Below are 24,572 nucleotides of genomic sequence, written 5' to 3' on the forward strand. Positions count from 1 at the left end.
GAAAATTTGATGGTTCATAATTTCATAGGTTAAGCAAGGTAATGAGTCGAGCAGTGAGAACACTTAGGCTGAAGTGGTATCACTATTAATTATCAATTTATCATCTCCGTGAGTTTATTCCATTGCACTTGGGCGCGAAAGACATTAAGGAGTCACGGGTGAAATAATTATATTTTGTCAACCCTTCAGTCAAGAGGGTATTCAATAATAATATTATTGAATACTTTATCAGAGATTGGTACAGAAGGCAGTACCCTTCAATTAACTTGATCGCCGTCTTTTTATAATTCTGATTACGTTTTCTATAACTATTTATGTAAATGTTTACTAAATCTTTGACAAAATATAGAGATTTCCATTTAAAATTATTTAAAATAATTATTATCAAAAAAAATTTTCCTGAAAGGTTAAATAGCCTGAAATATTTGTTAAATAGCCTGAAATATTTGAAAATACATCATTATAATGATTAAATTTGCGTAATATTGAAAGTTCACTGTAATTGGAGGAAGCCTCTCCTGCTCCATCAGTAATCAATAAGTAAAGAAACTGAATGATAGGATATAAGCTTGAAAACTTTATTCTCGTTGACTATAATGAAGATTGATTGATATATTTTGCAGAAAATAGAAGAACTCGCAACACAGTTTTCTTTCGATTTCTGTCTTCACTTTCGAGGGGGACTAAAAGAATCTAATGCTATGTCATTCCTTTATAAGTCCACACGTTAATGAATGTTGCATTTTTAATCCTTCTTATTCTATAATGACCTTTGGACTTTCTCTAATTAGGTTTGAGGGGAAAGATCTGTTCTTCTTTTCTGTTATAAGATATCATAAAAACAGTTACACTTACGAAAACTATCTCAGATATTTAATATTACATTTAAAGGGAGAAAGGAAAGATAGCGAGTAGTGGAAAACTATAGCAATTATAAATTATTTTCCTCCTTATTTATAGTGGCAATTTAGTTAGATTGAGAGAGAGAGAGAGAGAGAGAGAGAGAGAGAGAGAGAGAGAGAGAGAGAGAGAGAGAGAGAGAGAGAGAGAGAGAGAGAGATAGGTGGAAATTATGAACAGCAAATGGTTTTGTTTGCTATTTTTGTTTCTTCCGTAGGTTCTGAATGATGCTTATATAAGTACCAACAGTATTCTTGCAACTCCAGGTAAAACCAATTCCAAAGAAAATCTTACGGTCTGGCATGAAAAATTAAATACATACAAAAGAATTAAGTGGCATTCATTGGTTGTTACAGTCAACAATTGTGGGTAATCACACCTATAAAATAGGTCCAGAAATGTAAGTAAATACAAGCTAAAATTAATAAGGTAAGTAAATTGACGAGTTACTTAACCACAAATCAGCCATTTTAAACATCCAATGTTGCATTACCGTTTGGAATAGAAAGCAACACACTAACCCCTTTTTACTAATCATTGGTATTTTGCATAACTAAAACGCCAATACCAGAGCTCAGGGTGAAACTTTCTGGCTAAAAATGCTTGGTTATAGAATTGCCTTTGTTCGTTAAATGATACCACAAATATTTCTCCTAATACATCTCTTTGCCTATCAAAGTAGGGACTTAATCATTCTCCAAAATGGCCAGTGTACGAGATTTATGGACGACTTGACCAAATGCTACGAATGACTTTACAAAGATCCAAAATTTCATGATACCACAAGTCAATGGTGTCTGATCCAGTTCGAAGGACAACTAAAATTTAGAATTTGCATTGATGAGTAGGAAATAATTCCAGGAAAACCTCCATGCTCCCATTTCAGAATTTCTGGCTTAGAGAAGTAGAGCGCCAACACTCTCACATTCAACAAACCTGAGAGATGCAACAAACACAGATTTCTCACCATACACACATTGATTAGAGATAAAGTTTTAATTCGATTTATATCTTGAAGGGCAGCATTGAAATAAGTTTATATCTATTTTGAAATAAGCTCACATTAGAGCTGTTAACATGAACATCTCTATCCGAAAAAAATTAAGTGATTCCTTTTGCAATGATGTAAGTCAAAATAAGACTCACAAAGTAGCTAAACAAAAATAGTTCAAAGAAATTCTATCAAAGAGGAAATTTAAAGTATTGAGCTTGCAACTTATTACATCATCCTGAAATGGCAACACTGTCTGCAACCTACTTAGATACTTATATACGTGAATCAGTCGGACCCGGTTAATTGATCATCTCTTGATGATAACTTCCGAAACCTCTTCCATATTGCGAAATCCTTTGTGATTTATTGCTTATCCTAAAGAGAACCGGATTTAACTAGGATTTCTATATTTTGGCTTAATTCCAATTCAAGTAATTTAAGGTCGTAGAAACAATTGGGTTCCTTACTTCTGTGTATGATGCGTCTCCAATTGATCTACTTGTAAGGAATAATATCTACTTTGAAGTATAAGAAAAACCTTACTAAGATTTTTTTTCAATGAAACCTCTCGCCTACATCGATGTAATTAGTTACTATAAATCGGCTTCACTATTAAAAATAAATGTAAATTCTCTCTTTTGTTTTTTGCAATTGGTTTTATAACTGAATCTCTTTTCTTTCCTCTCAGTGTCTTGAAACCTTCAAGTTGACTCTAGGGGGAAGATTAACGCCTCTTATTTTGACTTACATCATTGCCAAAGGAATCACTTAATTCTTGTCGGCTAGATACATCTATAGGCTATTAACAGCTCTAATGTGAATTTATTTCTTAATAAATATAAACTTATTCCAATGCTGCCCTTCAAGATATAAATGATTAAAACTTTATCCCTAAGAAACGTGTGTATGGTTACATCATTCAGGTTTGTTGAATGTGAGAGTGTTGGTGCTCTACATCTCTAAGCCTGGCATTCGGAAATCGGAGTGGGGAGGTTTTCCTGGAATCATTTCCCACACATCAATTTAACTTCTTTTTTTTAGTGGTCATTCGAACCGGATCTGACACCATTGCTTTATGGAATCATGAGATTTGAAACTTTGTAAAATCATTCGTAAACTTTCACAAATTCATCTGGTCATGTCGTCCATAAAACTCGCACAATGGCCATTTTGGAGAATGATTAAGTCCCTACTTTGATAGGCAAAGAGATGTATTAGGACGTAATATTTGTGGTATCCTTTAACAAACAAAAGCAAATTTATAACCAAGCATTTTTAGCAGGAAAATTCTACCTTGAAGGTGTTCTTGAGCTCTAGTATCTGCGTTTTACCTATGTGAAATACCAATGATTAGTAAAAGGGGTCATGTATTGATTTCTGTTCCAAACGGTAATGCAACATTGGATGTTTAAACTGACTGATTTGTGTTTAAGTAACTCGTTAATTTACTTACCTCATTAATTCAAGCTTGTAAATACTTACCTTTCTGTTGACTGTAATAACCAATGAAGGCTACTTATTTCTTTTTTATGTATCCAAGTTTTCATGCCAGTATGGTGTGAATTGGTAATAGTGACTGCTGGTGTTTGTATACTTGCTTGGCAACATTGAGTCTCTAACACTGTACCGGCTTGGCCAACACCTTGCCACAACTTTAAGCCGAATAAAGCCAACGTTCTAGCAACTGTGTTTGGTATTCCACAATTTATTTGGCTTAATATTCACCATGCACAAGTTTCTGAGGCCCAGCCCGATTGACGTGGACCCAGAATTAGCCGATGTGGAGGACAAATCGGTTATGTGGCATGATAACTTTGAGGCGTTCTGTGCGGCCATCAACCTGGACTTAAATCAAGATAAGTTGGCCTTGCTTCTTGCTCACATATCTTGTAAACTGTTAAAGATAATTAAAAGTGCCACATCATATGCCACTGCCATAAGCCTGTTGAAGGCTAGATTTCTGAAACAAAAAAGTGAGGTGTTTGCCATATACAAAATAGCCACCTGCAAGCAACAGAGTGGCGAGACTCTAGATACTTTTTTGGATAGCCTCAAAGGTCTGGCCTTGGAATGTAGCTTCATTGATTGTACAGCCGCTCAGGCTGAAGAACTGGCCATCAGAGATTCATATATCATGGGTATGGCATCTAATGCAATCAGACAAGACTGTTAGAGAACTTATCCTTGGACTTATCCACAGCTGTGAAACAAGCCTGTGCACTGGAAATGGCTCTACTGCATTCGGCGTCTTATGCAAGTGAAACTAATACCACAATGGCAGCATTGATATATAAACAGGCACAACCCGAAATGGATCCCAACAGTTTTCTGATCGAAATGAGTGACTCCCCAAATCCAAGTGAGTGTGCTGATGCCGTCAGCGGTCGGGGGTGCTTCTTTTGTGGAGGATCCCTACATCCCAGAGCCCACTGCCCAGCCAAGAAAGCCTCGTGTTCCAACTGTCAGAAGGTGGGTCATTATGCTCATGTCTGCAAGTTACAAAGAAAACAATGGAATAATAATGGTGAATCAACTAAATCTAATCTTGTAGCTGGAATAATCCCAGACAACCTCCCACAGTCCATCCCTGCTTCCATAACGGGCCACTGTGGCTGCAGCTTCTCCTGCACTACGAAGTGTTTAGAGACCTGTCCTACCTGTAGAACTGAATGGAGGCTAGGCTCTGGATGGGCTGGTCGACACTTTAGCATTTAAAAGCTTAATAGATGACAAAGTAGCTAGGGCTATGAACTCAGTGACTTGTTTTCCAGCCTGCATCATAACCATGGCTAATGCTAAACAGAAATAAAACTTAACAAGTGTTGCAATTACAATTTAACCGTAAGTGGAAGAGTATACCCTGAGTTCTGTCTGCACTTGATGGATGATTGCGTGGCTCCAGTCGTTTTGGGACATGACTTCCTACAGTTACACAAGCAAGTCAGCGTAGACTTTGGTGGGACGCTACCACCTTTGGAGCTAGGCATCCAGTCACCTTGTGCTCTGATTGCGGCTCAAATTGAAGCGCCAGCCATCTTCGACAATCTGTCAGTCGACTGTCACCCGATACAGGTGAAATCCAGAAGTTATTCCAAAGAGGACTCTGAGTTCATTAAGAAAAAATAAAAAGGCTGCTAGAGGAGGGCATCATCACACCGAGTCGCAGTTCGTTGTGATAAGAAAAGATTGGTCATAGATTACTCTCAAACCATAAACAGATTCACCAACCTAATTGCTTATCTTGTTCCTGGGATCACTGAGATGATTGAGAAAATTATTACTTACCGCTACTTCAGCTCTATAGACTTGAAGGCAGCATATCATCAAATACCATTGAGCATGGCTGATCGGAAATACACAGCGTTCATAGCAGATGGAAGGCTGTTCGAATTCATGGGTTTGCCTTTCGGAGTAATCAACGGGGTTACCTGCTTTCAGCAAGTTCTCGACGAAATTATTGGTAAGGAGCAACTAAAGGGTACGTTCGCCTACATAGATGACATCACGGTCTGCGGTTACACACGTGAAGAACACGACAGAATTCTGAAACGCTTTCAAGAAACTGCATTGAAGTATGGACTTACCATAAATGACAAGACAAGTGTTTATGCTCAAACATTAATATCAATTTTGGGCCATGTAGTGAATGATCACCAAGTCCTACCTGACCCGGAGAGAATGCGTCCACTGCTGGAGATAAACCCTCCGGACAGTACCCCTAGTCTCAAAAGAACGTTTGGACCCTTATCCCACTATGCAAAGTAGGTACCGAACTTCTCCCAGAAAATTCGACCTTTAGTCGAAGTGAAAACTTTCCCGATGGCCAACTCCGCAGAACAAGCGCTCGAAGAACTAAAAAATGAAATATCTCGAGCTTCACTTGCTGCTATAGATGACGAAGCTATCGTTGTAGTCGTAACAGACGCCTCTGCTGACACCGTTGCAACCTCATTGACACAAGAAGGAAAACCGGTGGCCTTCTTTTTTCGCTCGCTCTCAGAATTGGAGAAACGACAATCGGCAGTGGAACGCGAAGCATGTGCTATCGTAGAAGCCATCAAGAAATGGCGACACTTTCTGCTTGGACGTAAATTTAGACTCATAACTGATCAGCAATTGGTGCGTTTCATGTTTGACGTCAAGAACCATGGCAAAATCAAGAATGAAAAAATAATGCGGTGGAGGCTGGAACTGAGCTGTTTCAACTTCGACATCACATACAGACCTGGATCAAAGAACCAAGTAGCAGACGCTCTCTCTCATGCCTCGGGATGTGTGGCTTCACTTACCTGTACTCAAGGAGACAAGCTGACTCAGCTTCACAAGCACCTGTGTCATCCAGGAATCAGAAGGATGACCAACATCATAAGACAGAGAAACTTACCCTTTACCACTGAAGAAGCTTGGACCGTCAAACGTAAATATCACAGCTGTGCAAAGATCAAACCTAAGTTCTCCAAAGAGACAAGAACATTGATAAAAGCTACCAGGCCATTAAAACGTCTGGCTATCGACTTCAAAGGTCGATGCCGTCCACCACAAAGAACAGGTACATTCTCAACATAGTCAACCAGTACAGCAGATTTCCGTTCGCCTTTGCAACAGGTGTCTTACCTCAGCGAGTACCACCATTAAATGTTTGTCTACTCTCTTTTCAGTTTGGGGCCTGCCCCAGTACATTCATTCAGACAGGGGACCTGCTTTCTGGTCGTCAGAGTACCAAAAGTTCCTTCATTACCGTGAAGTGGCTATAAGCTACTTGTCTGCGTTTAACCCCCGTGGCAATGGCCAGACCGAGAGAGCCAATGGAACTTTGTGGCGCACCGTAAGGCTAGCTCTTGCTTCTCTCTCCCTCCCTATAAAAATGTTGGAGGCTGTATTGGATCAAGCATTACACAGCATGAAGTCCCTTCTGTGTGTCGCTACGAACTAAACACCACATGAGCGCATGTTCCTGTACCTCAGGAAAGCAACATACTGGTAGACGGCTCCATCGTCGATGACAGAAAAGGAGCAAGCTCTTCTAAAGAAAACTGTTAGGAAATCCAAGTACGAACCAGAGGTCAAGGAAGTTAGACTCCTGCATGTCCACCCACAATGGGCTCGCGTTACGCACCAAGGAATCCACTGTGTCGACTCGTCACCTGGCTCCTGCAGCTAAAGTATTCAGTCCAAACACCTGTCCGATAAAGGAAGTGTCACATCTTCAACATGCGAGAAAATGGTAAGACTCCCATCAATCAAGGAACCCCCCCCCCATCCCCCCTGGAGACCCCAGCCAGAGAACGGAAAGAAGTCGAGTGGATACAAAACAAGTCCAGGGAAGGGAGCTTGCAACTGAACCGCAACAAACCACAGAACCGCCCACCCCAGGAAAGGCACTGTCGAAAGGAACACTTTCAGAAACGCCAACCTCTGAGGCACCCCAACGCACAAACAAGTCGTACTAGACGCTCTCTTGGCTATCTCTCAGATTTTGTCTTAGATGAGTGGGAGTAGTATGGGTAGTAAGAGTCCTTATGTCAATGTGTACATTAAGAATTAGTAGTTATAAGGTCCATTTTTACCAATGTATTTTTTATGTAAGGGAGATGACCCCAGTTATCGAATAAAATAAGTACTCATGAGTTCTGTAATGCGAATATGAAATTTGTAGTGCCAATAAGGTGAGCTTTGTAATGCAAAAATGATGTAAGAATACTTATTGCAATTGGTGTGAAATCTGAGTGAATTCATGTTTTGTTATGATATGAATGTGTACTGTACAGTATAGTCTTCTTCTCAATAGGGGTAAATGTGGTATGAATTGGTAACTGTGACTGCTGGTGATTGTATGTTTGCTTAGCAACATTGAGTCTCTAACACTGTACCGGCTTGGCTAACACCTTGCCACAGCTTTAAGCCGAATAAAGCCAACGTTCCAGCAACTGTGTTTGGTATTCCACAGCCAGACTGTAGGATTTTCTTTGGAATTGGTTTTACCTGGAGCATCATTCAGAACCTACGGAAAAAAAAATAGCGAACAGAACCATTTGCTGTTCATAATCTCCCCCCCCCCTCTCTCTCTCTCTCTCTCTCTCTCTCTCTCTCTCTAATCTAACTAAATTGCCAATGTAGATAAGGATTAAAAGAATCTATAATTGCTATGGTTTTCCCCTACTCGATAACTTTTCTCTCATCCCCTAAATATAATATTAAAAATCTGAGATAGTTTTCGTAAGTATAACTGTTTTTATGAAATCTTACAACAGAATAGAAGAGCAGATCTTCCTGTTTCCCATCAAACCCAATTAGAAAAGGACCCAAAGTCATTATAGAATAAGTAGGATTAAATATGCAGCATTTATTTATATATAGACTTAGATAAATGAATGATAAAGAAATAGATTTCATTTAGTCCCCCTTGAAAGTCAAGCCAAAAAATAAAAGAAAACTGTGTTGCGAGTTCTTTTATTTTCTGCAAAATCTATAGAAAATTGCATTAATTAATCTTCATTATAGTCCACGAGAATAAAGTTTTCACGTTTGCATTCTCTTTCATTTTTTTTTACTTATTAATTACTGATGGAGCAGGAAAGGCTTCCCCCAATCTTAATATTACAAATTCCAGGCGGAAAGATATTTCATCAACATAATGATGTATTTAAAAGATTCTTGGTTTTTTGACCTTTTAAGAATTTGTTTTCGTTTTTATAGTTATTTTTGATATCATTGAATGGAATTTTTTATATCATATAGGAAGAATTAGTAATAATTTACATAAATAGTGGTAGATAAAGAAATCAAATTTTTGGAAAGAGCCTGATCAAGTTTATGCTCCTTAGAGTGTAATAGTGTATACATGTTCCTTTATGTACTTGAAAATCATATTAATTGTTATTGGAAACACTTGAATAGAAGGGTTTAAGATATTACAAACGTCTATGACAAACTCGTTCCCCGTGAAGAGACTCGTCGCAAATTCAGTCAGCTGAGTTACCTATATCACTATTTTGCCATCTCCTACAGCCATATGACCCTACTCTTACTCTGATACTACACTACTCCTGACCTTTCGGTAAAAGAATAATTTTTGTTTAATATTTATGGCATTCGTCATGCTCAACCATGATAATCATGAGCCACTTGTATTGAAACCAAAAGTGGATGGATCTGTACATGGCATCATTGTTGATATTTTAAGTAATAGATTGCAAAGAGTTGTTGTTGATGGGAACCGTAGTGAGTATAGGAATGTGGTATTTAGTGTTCCTCGGGGCAGTGTTCTTGGCTCATTACTTTTTATCTTGAATACACATGATGGGTAGTTTAGCCTCGAAAACAAGTTTGTTACATACACATATGATGCTACTCTTTTGGCATTAATTTCATCTCCTGGATGTAGACCTGGAGTTTCTGAATCTTGCTAGAATTAGTGCCTGGTGCAAATTATGGGGTATGAAGTTGAATCCTACCAAAACTCAAAGTATGATTGTAAATAGGTCAAGGACAGTGGCTTTTTAACATCCGGATCTCAGCATTAGTAATGTTTCTGGAACTCTGTATAACTGAAAATTTTAGGTGTGATTCTCGACAGCAAATTTTCTTTTGAGAAACACAGTAGGTCAGTGTCTTCTTCAATTGCGCTCCCCCACCCACAATTGGCTTATTAAGAAAGTCTTTTAATATTTTCGGTGATCAATTTATTCTGAAGAAGTGTTTAAATTATTTCATTCTACCTGATTTTAAGTATTGTTCTCCTGTCAGGTCTTCAGCTGCTGATTCTCATCTTAAGATGTTGGACAGGATCTCACGGTCTATCAAATTTCTTATTCCTGGTCTAGATATTGATCTCTGGCACCGTCATTCAATTAGTTCATTATGCATGTTGCATAATATTTTCATAATTCTGACCATCCTTTCCATTCAGATCTTCCTGGACAGTTCCATCCTGTTGCAATACTAGGCCTGAACTTAATTCTAATAGTCAGACCTCCATCATGAGGTTCAATACCACAAAGTATTCTAGAAGTTTTAATTCAGCTGTGACCAAGTTGTGGAATGATCTTTCAAATCGGGTGGATGAATCAGTAGAACTTCAGAAGTTCACACTTGCAGCAAATCTTTTTATGTTGAACAGGCTGACGTAAGTCTTTTTGTAGTTTATTAAGCAAATTTCTATTTTCATGTTGTTACAGCATTAAAATATTCCTTTTTAATTGTTCATTATTTCTCATATCATTTATTTATTTCCTTATTTCCTTTTCTCTCTGGGCTATTTTTCGCTGTTGGAGCCCTTGGGCTTTTAGCATCTTGCTTTTCCAGCTAGGGTTGTAGCTTAGCAAGTATTAATAATAATAATAATAATAATAATAATAATAATAATAATAATAATAATAATAATAATAATAATAAAATGTAGAGTCATTTTATGGAATTAATGATTGCAAGACTTTTGTCATAATCCATTATCTTAATAAGTTCGTATTATTTCTCTTTTAGAATGAAATGAATCCACAGGGAAATTGGGACCTTAGGATAGAGAATCTGAACGATACCTCATTATCTTAAGCAAGTCATTTTAAGACCTTAATTACCGCTGGTGGCCTTAAAGGGTCGTTAACACAATAATTGTGGTCATGAATGACTGTGTCAATGAATCATGAGAGAGTCAACTGAGTATAATGAATAATAAAGGAAATAAAAGACAATTTCTTATATTTGAAAGATTGTGGGTTTTGGTGGCTGATTAAAAAGGTTCTTGCTTGGCAATCTGTTGGACTGGGATTCGATTCCCTCTCTAGCTCGATAGTTTCTTTTAGTGTCTGACACCTCGTTATCTTTGAGAGCTAAGGATGGGGTCGGTTTAAGGGGAGCCTATACTGTAGGTCTATCTGCTGAGGAATCAGCGGCCATTACCTGGCACTCTCTGGTCCTAGCTTGATGGGGAGGGGTCTATGGCCTAGACCATATGTCTCTAGTGCATTGTCCTACTAGAGCATGATCAGTATCCCATGCCTCTGCTATTCACGAGCGACATTTAAACCTTTGAAGGTCATCAGACTAACCATTAGATTAATGGGGAAAAATATCTCGTCTTCGGAGAAGTAGATTTGAAAAAATTCCATAATGAGTTTTCATGATATTTCGAAGACAGTTTTCATTCCATGAATCATAATAAGGGTTTAGGATGTTTTAGGATGTGGGTTATTATGATGAAAAGGAAGAGAGAGAGAGAGAGAGAGAGAGAGAGAGAGAGAGAGAGAGAGAGAGAGAGAGAGAGAGAGAGAGAGAGAGAGAGTATGGATCACCCGTCTATGTGATGTCTCTCATTATTTGAAATTTCCAGGGAAATTGTCTTTTTTTGTACAAAAAATTGTTTGTTCTTTGGATTTACAAAAGCAAATAACTATAATCTCTTATACTAGAATATTTTTCCATAATATTTGGGACCTGATATTTTTATTGATTCATCTAAGGCGCAGGTCTTAGATACTCGGTTAGAGTATTTTTGTAAATACTATTGATATTTATATGAAGCAAATTCTTACTCTTCAGATTTTTCTGATGGTATAATTCTCAACATCAAACAGTGAGATCTTTAACATTGAGAGAATTAAATTGAAATTTTGAATTCAACTAAGTAGGCCTACCATAACATCTGGGCCCTCACTATTACCAATGAAAATTTTGATGATGAAAATGTCAAACTTGATGCAAAAGTAGGCAATCTTAAAGAGAGTTAGTAAGGCTATCGTAGTCAGCCACAGAGTGCTAAAGTCATTATTGACCTTAAAACCAGAACTGGATTCCATAGTTCTCCAGAATTCCCAATAACCTGGAAACTTCTTTATGCCGGCAACAAAGCCGAAGAATTATCGCCCTTTTATTTCCAGACATTTTGGAATATTTTCCTTTGTTGTCTCCCCATAAACCTTGGAAGGATCCAGAGTCTTCAGAACTTTAGCAATAGATGCAGATTCCCTTCCAAGAAGGACCGGGGTCCTTTAGACATTTATTTGATTTCAAAGTTATATTTCATGGATCATTGTTGATATTATTCAATAGTTGATAACATAAAAAGATTGAATTACCTATTCGTATTCTATGTATCGGGATGTCTATAGACACAAGTACATAGTGTAGAAGGTGTGAGAGTAAACACAAGTCTAATCTTCCCAAGTATGTTTATGAATGAGTATGTTTGTGCGTGTGTACATGTTAATGAAAGTGCTCGACAATTCGGGGTTTAGATGTAGTCTTTTTAGTTTATAAAAAGCAAGTTTATGGTTCAACTACTAAACTACTGTATGTAATCATGTATTTATGTCCTTTTTTATTAGTGGACACAACCCTGTCCTCCTTCGGCAATAGATAACAAGGTTTGTGGCACATAGATAGCTACTGCCTGGATTCCCTTGCTCTTACTTGGGAAGTGCAAGTTTATATGTTCGATCTCTGACATTTTACGACATTTTTTGCTCAAGGGAGGTCTTGAAAATGACATTGATGATTCAATAGAAGGCATGTTTGATTATCATATTTATTTCTAGTTTATTTGCAACTATACATAGTACCTACAAACACATTCGCCCTCATACACATAGGCTACACACAACACGAACTTATACATAAAAAGAGTTTAGACAAATGAAAGAAAACTGAGAAAGACTAAATATCCCATTTCTGTGTCTCTATCAAATCGCATTGCGCTGCAATAGAGACTCACTGGAACGCGAGGGACCAAACCATAGGGAGAAAAACTTATCTCAGTTGGTGGAGTATTTCATATTTATCTGAGACAACTTCATAAAAATGATTCCTAAACTTTAGTAGACAAAACTTCCACAAACTGCTACAGTCTTCAAGGACTCGGGGATGAGAGTCAAAGATGTCAGCCAACACAAATGGATTATGGGTTGAAGAAAGAGAGAAAAAATGAAGGAGAGTTATAATCTGCCAACTACCGACATAGTTTGAAAGATTTAATGTAAAATGCAAAAGACGAAACTGGCAAGATAAGTTGACGCTAAGAAGGACCTTGAAAAGTCCCCAAGTGATAGGACATTTTGTTTGTGGATGTCCAATGAATTATTATCATCATTACCACTTGCTAAGCTACAACCCTAGTTGCAGAAGTAGGATGATGCTATAAGTTCAAGTGCTCCAGCAGGGAAAAATAGCTTAGTAGGGATGGGATATATAGAAATCAATAAATTGTTTTATAAGTAATGAATATTGATTATAAAATACAATAGGACCGGTAACTATTTAAAAATAGATAAGAATCTATAGACCTTTTACAACGAGAGAGAGAGAGAGAGAGAGAGAGAGAGAGAGAGAGAGAGAGAGAGAGAGAGAGAGCTGTATACAATTGTCAAACCCATATGAGTTAATGTTAATAAAGGGAGAGGATCATGTGTATAATATAATAAAAGTAAATTAAATGCGGATGCAAATTATACGACAGAAAAAAAAAATCAGTTTTATGTGGCAATTCTTAAAGACAAAATCTCCAATGTGAAGTGATGAGCGTTTGTCCAAAACTACGGACTTCCATTTTGACTCGATTCTGTGGAGACCAAATGATCCATTTATCTCAGGGTTTCGTTGAAGTTGGTTAAAACACATCAAAAGATTTAAGTTTCTTTTTCATAACATGTGTTCTTTTACTCTTATTATTATTATTTTATCATAATTATCTCTCTTCCATTTAAAACGTAAATTTTTGTTCTTTGTTCCCCTAAGGAAACAAGAATTATATATCGTATTATATTTTGTATACTGAGTGAAATCATGTTTCGTGTGTTGAATATAAATTATCTTTTTCCCTTTACTCTGCCCTTCTTCATTCACTTGTAATGCGTTATCAGCGTGCTTTTCCACAGTCTGACTTGTAAAGCCTCCAGGAATCACTCAGATTCCTTCACACTCTCCAAAGGATTCCTTCCCCATAGAATGTCCTTTCAGAGTTATTTGAATTTATTGTCTTATATACGAGGTCCTAAAGAATGTTATCTTTTTATTGGGAGGCGAAATTTATTTCAACTTTTGTCGCTTTCTGTTTGAATGGACTTTCTGAGTTGTGTTTAATTAAGGGTTGAAGAAAAGAATAATTCTTGTAACTCATCCTATAAGTAAAAGCGTTGATCTTCTCTCTCTCTCTCTCTCTCTCTCTCTCTCTCTCTCTCTCTCTCTCTCTCTCTCTCTCTCTCTCTCATCTACTTAGTAGTTAGGCAATAAAAGAGTAAATGTCTTTTTTGAAAGAAGCCATAGTTCTTTTCCATTAGTGTAAGATTATGAAAACCTTTTCAAACAATCTACTCTACGGATAGTCTTTTCAATAGCAACTCGATGTATAAGTATTAGATTGTCATAAAAGTTCAACTTTAGTTTTTTTTTTATTGATAATATATAGAGCACTCTCTGATTATAGTTCAATTTAGTTAAACATTTCATTTATTTACAGGTTTTATCTGGCCTTAATCTGCTCTTGTAATTTAATCGTTATTTCCCTTTGGAAATAAGAGCAGTTTTGTCTTAGAAGACATTTATCAATGATGCGGGTGTCTTGCAAAAGATAGTTACCCGCAGTAAGGGAATAAACTCTATAAACTCTACAATGTTTTTACTTTTGGCGACAACACTGTGATAATAAGTTGTTATATAATCTTTAGGTATTAGTATAACTAATGTTATTTATGCATTTTATATCATCTTTTCTTAGACGAGTGTTCCAATAGGATCATCTGAGAGGGGAAAGACATAGACAGAGGTGTCTATCTATCTCATGAATATATAATGAAGGATCAAGAAACTATCTAAATAGATTCACGAGTTTTCTTCTTCCTTTACTTGCCAATGATATATTTTTGCAGACATTAATTAAAAAAAAAGAACTGAAAAAATCTTAGTAACATCCCAACTCTTTCCCATACATACATGAACTCACACGAGCACTGACACATGCACAAACACTCGAAAATTAATTATAAGACTTTCATGTTGAGTGGTGATTATGTGTGTGAGTGTGTGTGTGTGTGTGTGTGTGTGTGTGTGTGTGTGTGTAAAACTGCATGTCTGATTGTTTATAAAGTAACACTAAAAACGTTATGTCCATTTCCAATCGGCAAATCGAGACTCGAGGATAAGAGTCAAAGATATCAGTCAGCAAAAGGGGATTGTGGATTAGAGAAAGAGAGAAAAAGTAACAGAAAGTTATAATGTGGAAACAGATTTGTCAACAACTGGCATACTTTGGAAGGCGTCATACGAAAAGTAGAAGACTAAACTGGGAAGAGAAGATAAGTTGACTCTCTGGGGAATGTAGATCATGTGCAGTTGAAAAATTAAATGCTGAGTGTAATTACATAATGTTATTGCATCAATAAAAGATAGAGATATGTATTCGGTAATTCTAAACACCAGAGCTGACATAACAACATTTTATAAATAATAAAATAAAACATAACATTTTAATAACTTTTTTAAAGACAAAAGAAAGAATAGTTATTTTGCATTTGTGGAGCCATTCCTTACTGAATACTTTCAGTGACAACGAAATACAAAATGCAATGATTGCATTTTCTTTGATCAAAGAGACTGCAAAGTTACATCTAAACGATCAATTTGAATTGACCATCAACCATTCCTGAACTAAATAGATCGAATTATTGATGAGGGAACTGTTGTATACTTGAGTCGTTTGTTGTATAATTATGTATGTCCGCTCGATGGTAATGGTTGTTTATTGTTGTTATGGGGAACTGCTGTTAAGGTTTTATCATGGTTTGTACTGTTAACGTTTTCTGATGCTTTCTATATAACAGCGAGTCTAGTTTCTGTAACTGAATTGTCAGTATCACTATGGATCCTTGTCTGGGAATAAACTGCACTTAAAATATACCTCAACGTTTATTTGGACCTGGAATGATATATTACATGGCGCAGTGAGTCTCGAGGTCTACTTGGCGAAATACACCGTTGGAAAGGAAGACTTGCAATGGATACTGCATTGAAACTTGGCGAAGAGGCACTCCTTTTAACGAAAGAGGACATTCAGCAGCTTACTCGTGACGAGATTGTGAATTATCTCCGTGTTTTGGATGTGTCTTTCAGCCCCAAGGATAGTACAGTGAGACTGAACAGTCTCCTCCAAGGTGCTATTAGAAATGCTAAAAGGACTGAAACGGATGACGGAAGCATGAAACACGAGGACGCAAATACAGGTTCAAATGATTCAATGATGATCATGTTGCAAATGCTACAACAGCAGATGAAACTTCAGGAGGATCGAATTTTGCGCGAGCAGGAACGTCGGGATCGTGAGCAGGAACGTCGGGATCGTGAACAGGAACGTTGTGATCGTGAACTTACTGCTCTTCTTAACCGATTTGGACCTACTACTCCTAGTGGGGCAGAAGATAATCCTGGGGACCCCCGTCGAAATATTCCTGCGAAAATTTCTATGCGGCCTCCAGAGTTGCTTGAGGATGGCGTTACCTTAAAATCATTTAAAAGGTGGGAAGCCAGTTGGAAGAAGTATGCTCAAGTTGCAAAGCTGAGTGAGAAACCTAGGGAGGATCAAATAGCCACCTTTTGGTCGTTTTGCAAGCCTGATTTCCTACAAAGGGTTCGTCATGCGGTTGAGATTCCTTTAGACACGGCTTTGTCGCTGAATGAGATAATTGAGCAAATCAAAAAGTATCTCAAGGACCAGCGGAACGTTGCAGTGGACAGATACAAATTGGTCAGAAGAAAGCAAGATGCTGGCAAATCTTTTGATGACTTTTTAGTTGATCTTCATGAGCGAGCAGAGGACGCCAACCTTGCAGATATGACTTCTGATGAGTGGATCACTACTCTCATTGTATCTGGTGTACGAGACGAGGAAACGAGACAAGAGCTTTTAAGTAAAAAACCCACTCTTAGCCTTGCTGATACTATTTCCCTTTGCCGTAACCGCGAGTTAGCAGAGAGAGAAGACAAGCGTCTCAGTACAGAAAGTGCCATTAATGCAGACAGATTCAAGCAGCGTGGTAGAAGCAGGAGTACTAACCGAAGAATTCACCGTGGATCACCTGAAGAGGAGCGACTGAAATGTCGGAAGTGCGGTTTTCCACCTCACCAAACTGGCAGATTGTGTCCTGCAGTAGGGAAAACCTGCCACTATTGTGGATTCTCTGGACATTTTAGTAAAGTTTGCGAAAAACAAAAGAAGGGAAAAGAAGCTGCACTGTCACCAAAAATTGGAAAGTTAAAACACATGGCAGAAATTTCGTTTCGTGGCCAGGAACGGCCAGTACTCCCCATTGAATTTCATCACCCGAAGACAGGTTATCTTGCTAAGATGAATGTGATTGCTGATACAGGTGCCCAGATGACTGTTGCTGGCATGGGGATGTTGCATTCTCTTAGACTACAGAGGAAGGACCTGCAGACTTATGAGGAACACCTTGTGAGTGTTAATGGGAAGAGACTGAGAATTATTGGCGGAATTGACTTGTTGCTGAAGATTGGTGATATGCATTGCATGGAAAATGTAATATTTTGCAGAGATGTGAAGTTTGATGATATGTATCTATCCCTTCGTGCATGCAGGAACCTTGGTATTGTTCATGAAGACTTCCCTTTACCTGCAAAGAAGTTGGTTGAAGCTATTGATAAATCTGTTACTGCTCTAGGCCATAGTATAAAGTCCACTGATCGAGACATTGAAGTTATGGAAAAGCAGATATTGCAGACTTACAAAGAAGTTTTCAATATCAAAGGGCAATTGCAAACGATGAAAACACCACCAATGAAAATCCAACTCAAGGAAGATGCAAAACCTTTTGCAATATATGCTGCAAGGCCAGTGAGTTACCCACTACGTGAAGCAGTGAAGAAAGAACTGGAAGACATGATGAAACAGGGTATTATTGAACGAGTTGGAGATCGGCCAACAGAATGGTGTCATCCTATTGTTGTTGTCCCAAAGCCTACAGGTGGAATTAGAATGACGGTTGACCTTTCGAAGCTAAATTCTCAAGTCCATAGAATTGTACACAATGCTAAAATCCCACATGATGTCATAAATGAAGTTGTACTGGATGCAAAGTACTTCACAGTTTTGGATGCTGCTAAAGGATACTGGCAGTTGGAACTGCATGAAGATTCTAGAGATCTGACAACATTTCTGATGCCATGGGGTAGGTTTAGATACAAGAGAGCACCAATGGGTTTTATCAGCACTGGTGATAGCTACAACTTCAAAGGGGATCTTGCTATAGACGGTTTGGAGCGAACACATAAAGTTGTGGATGACATTCTTATTGCTAGTCGCACACTTGAGGAACACATACTGGATGTTCGTGCTTTTCTTGATCGTTGCGTAGAGCATGGTATAACTTTAAACCTAGCTAAATTCAAATTTGCTCGATCATCTGTTCGTTTTGCTGGATTTATTTTGTCCGCAGAAGGGAGAGAAGCAGACCCAGATAAAGTGAGAGCCATTACAGAATTTGCAACTCCTACAAACATCACTGAACTGCGAAGTTTTATGGGGATGGTTAATCAACTGGGCTCATTTTGCTCGCACATTAGTGCTACTTGCACACCACTGAGAGATCTTCTTAAGAGTAAAAATCAGTTCCAGTGGTTACCAGCACATTGTGAAGCGTTTGAGAAAGTTAAAGGGTTGTTAACTAAAACACCGATTCTTGCGCAGTTCGATCCCAGTAGGATGACACGTTTGGAGACGGATGCAAGTAGACTGAAAGGATTTGGATTCAGCTTACTTCAGAAACACAAAGAAGGATGGAAACTCATCACCTGTGGAAGTAGGTTTTTGTCGGACGTGGAAACAAGATATTCCATGATAGAACTTGAAGCCTTAGCTATCAAATACGCCATACAGTCATCACTGATCACCGCCCACTTCTACCACTTTTTAATAAATACTCTTTGAACCAGGTCGAAAACGTAAAACTGCAAAATTTAAAGGCTGATTTACAGAGTCAGTTTCAGTTCACATTGGAGTGGAGGAAGGGAAGTGATCATGCTATAGCTGATTGTCTCAGCCGAGCACCTGTTGATGATCCAGATCAAACTGAAGAGGAATGTGATGAGCGTACGGTCATGGCTGTTTATATTGCATCGGTTTGTGATGACAGAGAATTTTACGATGACGGAAGAGTTGTTGACCTTATTGTCGACGAACTTCAGGAAACAGCACGAAATGATCTAGATTATGTAAATCTGGTTCATGCTATAATGGAGGACACCGTTGAACATGACGATTCACCACCATATGTCAAGCAGTATAAAAGTATAAGGCATGAATTATCTATAGATGGTGATCTTGTCCTGTTTGGGAAAAGGTTAATTATTCCGAAACAAAAGAGGAAAGATGTTTTGGAACGACTACATGCAGCCCATCAAGGAATAACCAGAACAAAGCAGCGAGCCCGATTGTGCGTATATTGGCCAGGTATCACCAATGACATAACACAAATGATAGAGAAATGTGAAGTTTTTCAACGCAATTTGCCAAGCCTGTGGAAAGAAACTCTGAAAACAGACCCTTTGCCAACACGTCTCTTTGAAAGTGTGTCTGCAGATTTGTTCTACCTAAAGGGCCAACATTTTTTGACTTACGCCGATCGTCTAAGTGGATATCCTATGGTCCAACAATGGAAGGACAGCCCATCGGCAAAACAAGTTTGTAATGCAATGATCAAAATGATGTCCTTTACAGGTTACCCTCAACGGATACGTACAGATGGGGGACCTCAGTTCAGCGCTACGGAATTTCAGAGATTCTTGAAGGGAAGAGGAATCAAATGGAGTCCAAGTTCACCTCATTTTCCCAGTAGCAATGGACACGCCGAAGTTATTGTAAAGAAAGTGAAGAATCTGTTGACCAAACTTGAAAATACAACGATGGATGAGCGATTTCATGAGGCTTTGCTGGAATTGACGAACACCCCTAATGCAGATGGACGTAGCCCAAATCAAGTGGTGTTTGGACATAATCTTAGATCTTTGGTTCCATCTCATCATAGCGATCTCATATCTGATAATCGTCAGGATATCGAAGCAGCAGAGATGAGGAGGAGAGAGAAAGAGAGGATTAATACTACACGTTACAATGCATCGGCAACATATCTTAAAGTGTTTATCGTAGGAGATAAAGTCCGAATACAAGACGCTGCAACGAAAGAATGGGATAAGATCGGTGAAATCGTCAAGGTCGGACCGAGAAACAGATGCTATTTCATCAGGCTTTCATCAAGTGGAAAACTTTGTTGGCGTAATCGTAGATACCTTCGAAAATATCATGGCGGCGATATTAAAGAGGAAACGTATATATCTGTAGACGAACTCGAAAGTGAAGGCCCAAGACGAAGTAACAGACTGAGGAAGAACACTGTACGCTTTGTATTGTAAATCATTATCTATGTATATGTACGATGACTCGAGTAATGTTAAAAAAAAAAAAGAAAAAAAAAAAAAAGAAAAAAAAAAAGTTGTTGTATACTTGAGTCGTTTGTTGTATAATTATGTATGTCCGCTCGATGGTAATGGTTGTTTATATTTGTTATGGGGAACTGCTGTTAAGGTTTTATTATGGTTTGTACTGTTAACGTTTTCTGATGCTTTCTATATAACAGCGAGTCTAGTTTCTGTAACTGAATTGTCAGTATCACTATGGATCCTTGTCTGGGAATAAACTGCACTTAAAATATACCTCAACGTTTATTTGGACCTGGAATGATATATTACAGGAACTTGATGTACTAATGCTACTATGATGATTGAATCTTTGTATTACTTCGGCATTAGATCTAATCTGTCTTTAGTTATCCTCTTCTTATTCTTTTCCTTTAATGAGAGTATTTGTTTGTGTATTCCAGTTTCATATCCTAAAAAAAAAAATTAAAAAATAGATTTCATATAAAAGGAAACCGTATTTAATTGTGTAAAAAAAAATAAATAAAAAAAAAAAAACGCATGAGGTGTCGAGCATAGATTGTACTCTACAACATATTCTAATCTTGAGCTGCAAACTTGTATAAAGATTTCAGTTAACTTTGTTATCAAAAATCTTTTGATGTAACATATGTCCTATGCACACATCAGAGTCAAGGGATTTAGGTGATTCTACTTTTATCATAGTGTGCCTTGGTTAGGGGTTAGAATAATGAGAGAGAGAGAGAGAGAGAGAGAGAGAGAGAGAGAGAGAGAGAGAGAGAGAGAGAGAGAGAGAGAGAGAGACACAGCATGTCTTGATTTCTATTAAATCTTATTTTGATATTCATGATTATCTTAGAAGGACGCAAATTAGGAAATACTTACATTTTGGGACACCAGTTTTCCTTTCATATTTTATGTTCCATTAATAAAACAATGTTCAAGGACTGATTCCTTTGTGTTCCTGACGCTAAACATCCCTCAAACATTTCTTTCAACCAGAGTCGGAAATTCAGACCCACCAGTCTAGACTGACCTGTTGTTATTAAGGAGTAAATCTCGAATCATGAAACTAGTCCCGAAGATAACCTCAGCTGACGCTTAAAGATTTAAAGGCTACTCATGAATGGCAGAGGACAGGGACAGTAACATTACCCTATCAAGCAGGACAATACCATAGAGACTGACCATATACCATATCACCAGCGCCTAAGCCCCCTCCCCGCCCATGCTAGGTCAGGAATGGCCAGGCAATGACTGCTGATGACTCAGCAGGTAGACCTAGAGGCTCCCCAAACCCCCCAACCTTAGCTCACAAGGATGGTAAGATTGGAGACACTATTGGGGCTAACAAGACTGAGCAGGACTCTAACCCCCGACTGGCAAACACCAGGCAGAGACGATACTAATCAGTCCAAAGGCTTCAGCTGAAAAGATAAACTTAAAATAGCCTTCCTAATAGTAAAGTCTAAACACCTTGGGAAACCCTTCTGAGATGACAACCTATGATCGAGGGGAGGTATAATCTATACGTGGATCCCGTAACTCAAGTGAAAGTGTAATATTATGCAGAGTTTTTAGGTAAAACTGATATTAATGTGCTTTCCAAATCCTTCATTTTCGGGGTATTTTATCCCCATGATAATTTGGGTCCGGGAATCTGATCCTTTGGGAATATCAGACTCGATTTCTGTCTGTGTTTATCAGGGTCATTTAAGGTTCAAATCAATACTTATGTTTAACAAACTTATTCAAGATTATCATTTATACGAAAAAAAAAATCTAGTATTCATATGGCCTTAATACGAACGTTGAAATGCATTATTATTATTATTATTATTAATATTATTATTATTATTATTATTATTATTATTATTATTATTATTATTATTATTATTATTATTATTATTATTATTATTATTAGCTCAGCTACAACCCTAGTTAGAAAAGCAGGATGCTATAGGTCCTGTTATGGCTCCGACAGGGAAAATATCCGAGTGAAGAAAGGAAGTAAAGGAAACAGATAGAATAGTGTATCTGAGTGTACCCTCAAGCAAGAGAACTTTAATCAGGTATCAAATGATAATTCATCTTTCACTTCCTTCTTGAGAAAGCTTCTCTCGAAGTTGTAACTTCTCCTGTGAGTGAGTCTGCAGGACCTACGCCCTTCATCTGCATCCTCGTTTTGACTTGCAACAGTCGACCTACAGTCAGATACAGAAATGCCTTTTAGAATAAGGCTGGCTCAGTTATTTCAATTCTTGTGACAGATTGTGCTAGGAATACAGTGACCTCATTCGAGATATAAAAAAGAAAATCTTATAGCTACAAAAAAAGAGGCTTCATTGCGTACTGCAAAAAAAAAAAAAAAATCTATTGATTTGACCTCGTCTGAAGTTGGTCTAGGGAAGGGAATAATGATATTCTATTTCGGTGAAAAGGAACATGAAAAAGGAAATGAAGGTTCAGAAGTAATGAGAAGATAATGAGCCACAAAGATTTCTTTGCGAAAGATAAAATCTAAATCATATATAAAAACAGCTGAGTCACTCAGTAAGAGAAAGAAGTGTTGGGGGGAGGGGGGCCAGTCTATGCGTTCGGACAGGTAAAAAGGAATTCCTTTGGTTTTGGAAGATGAAAGAAACTGAATAAGATAATTATGGTTTATTGAGTGAACATACGAACAAAGTTCCCAGCAGAGAGAAAAGGAAGAAATTTAGCGCTTGAAGTTGAGACTATTTTGTCTCTAAATACTTATTGGACGGAACTGAAAGGTCCATTGTAATTTGGTGCTAAAAATTAGGTAAAAATATTCGATTTCTTTGCTTGATGAAGTTTTTGTTAGGTATCGTTTCAAATTATTTCGTTTAGATAAAAGATAAAGAAATCCGTTGAAGAAATAGCGTCAGAAGTCAACTGAATCTTTTTATTAAAAAATAAATAAAGCAAATAATAAGAAGCAATAAAAAGTTTTTTTTTTTCATTAGTGAAGCAGTAATGAAAAGAAGAAGTTATTCACTTTCTTCAAACTTGATGAAAGTCGGTGTATGAAAATCAAATAACGAGAAATATTTATTTCACATGAAAATTCTGAACACAGCATAATGAAAAGAAAAATCTCTCTTCCGTTTCAGGAAATAAAACTCAAACTAAAAAATAGTGAATATTCGAAAATTTAAATGGAAATGAGAAGCAGAACCTTGAATCAGACCCTTCTGGTCTTTCTATCTCGCATTTGGACCTTTTCTGGCGAGAGAAGATTTATTTTAGAGTCGCTTTTTCTTTACTCATCTTTTTACGTCGTTCATTGTTTTGCTTTCATAGATTTCATCTCTCGAATTTTGCATTTGGAAATTATTCTCTACTGATCGAATTCTGTTCTTTAAGTGGATTTTGGATATTTTAGACGAATTTAAGAGAGGAAAAAATCCATAACAATTCCAAATTTCCTTCAACAGTTATTAGACGGATTCATCCGTCCTTTGTTTGTTTGTCGCTGTTTTTGGAAAACAAAACCTTTAGAAATTGTGTTTTCATATAACTGTCATATTATAATAACAAGTCTAAAGAACAAACGTCAGAGAAGATAAAGAAATATTATTTACTATCTCTCTCTCTCTCTCTCTCTCTCTCTCTCTCTCTCTCTCTCTCTCTCTCTCTCTCTCTCTCTCTCTCTCTCTCTCTGTTTGTGTAAGTTTGTTCCAATGAAAGAAAAATGATGTTTAACATCGAAATGAGATCTGATTAGATTTACTAAATTAGAGTTATCGCAACAACAAATTAATAAAACATCTGAATTTGTGATTATTAACTAATAATGGATCATTTTCTTCCTTCACTATTACTATGGTATTAGTTTTAGTTACTAAATACTCATAAAGTATTATATCTTTTTTTACTTATATAATGATTGTATTGTGACGGCGCCGAGTAAGGGTGTGAACTCAAAGGCAGGTTGGAAACGACTGAGTTATATTATTATGGAACACTCTCCTTATATACAAAACCTCAAGGCAACAGGACATAACAAGTTCACAAGACAGACAATATTACAGAGGAAAAAACTAGACATGAATTTTCATGTTCGTTTTAGTGCGAGGGAAGAGCGAAGATACAAGCATAATATATACAAAAGGAATTATGTACAATTGTGTGAAACACGGTTGGTACATGGCTCCCCTCCTAAAAATGACATACTGTACATGTTAAATAGGGCGTCTTGATCTAGAGAGGCGAACTGTAGGCG

The 24,572-nt window shown here is 37.4% G+C and overlaps 1 protein-coding gene across 1 annotated transcript; it reads left to right on the forward strand.

Moving 5' to 3' along the window:
- Window positions 1-3,620: 3,620 nt before the first annotated feature.
- LOC137642861 (uncharacterized) lies at window positions 3,621-4,067 on the forward strand. Its single transcript, XM_068375731.1, has one exon. It carries the CDS (start codon window positions 3,621-3,623, stop codon window positions 4,065-4,067), a length of 447 nt encoding a protein of 148 aa, XP_068231832.1.
- The last annotated feature ends 20,505 nt before the right edge of the window (window positions 4,068-24,572 follow it).

Source organism: Palaemon carinicauda, chromosome 6 (assembly GCF_036898095.1).
Source record: "Palaemon carinicauda isolate YSFRI2023 chromosome 6, ASM3689809v2, whole genome shotgun sequence".
Taxonomy (NCBI): Eukaryota; Metazoa; Arthropoda; class Malacostraca; order Decapoda; family Palaemonidae; genus Palaemon; species Palaemon carinicauda.

Coding starts and splice junctions, on each gene's coding strand:
- LOC137642861 (XM_068375731.1), top strand. CDS start 3,621: ATGCACAAGTTTCTGAGGCCCAGCCCGATTGACGTGGACCCAGAATTA.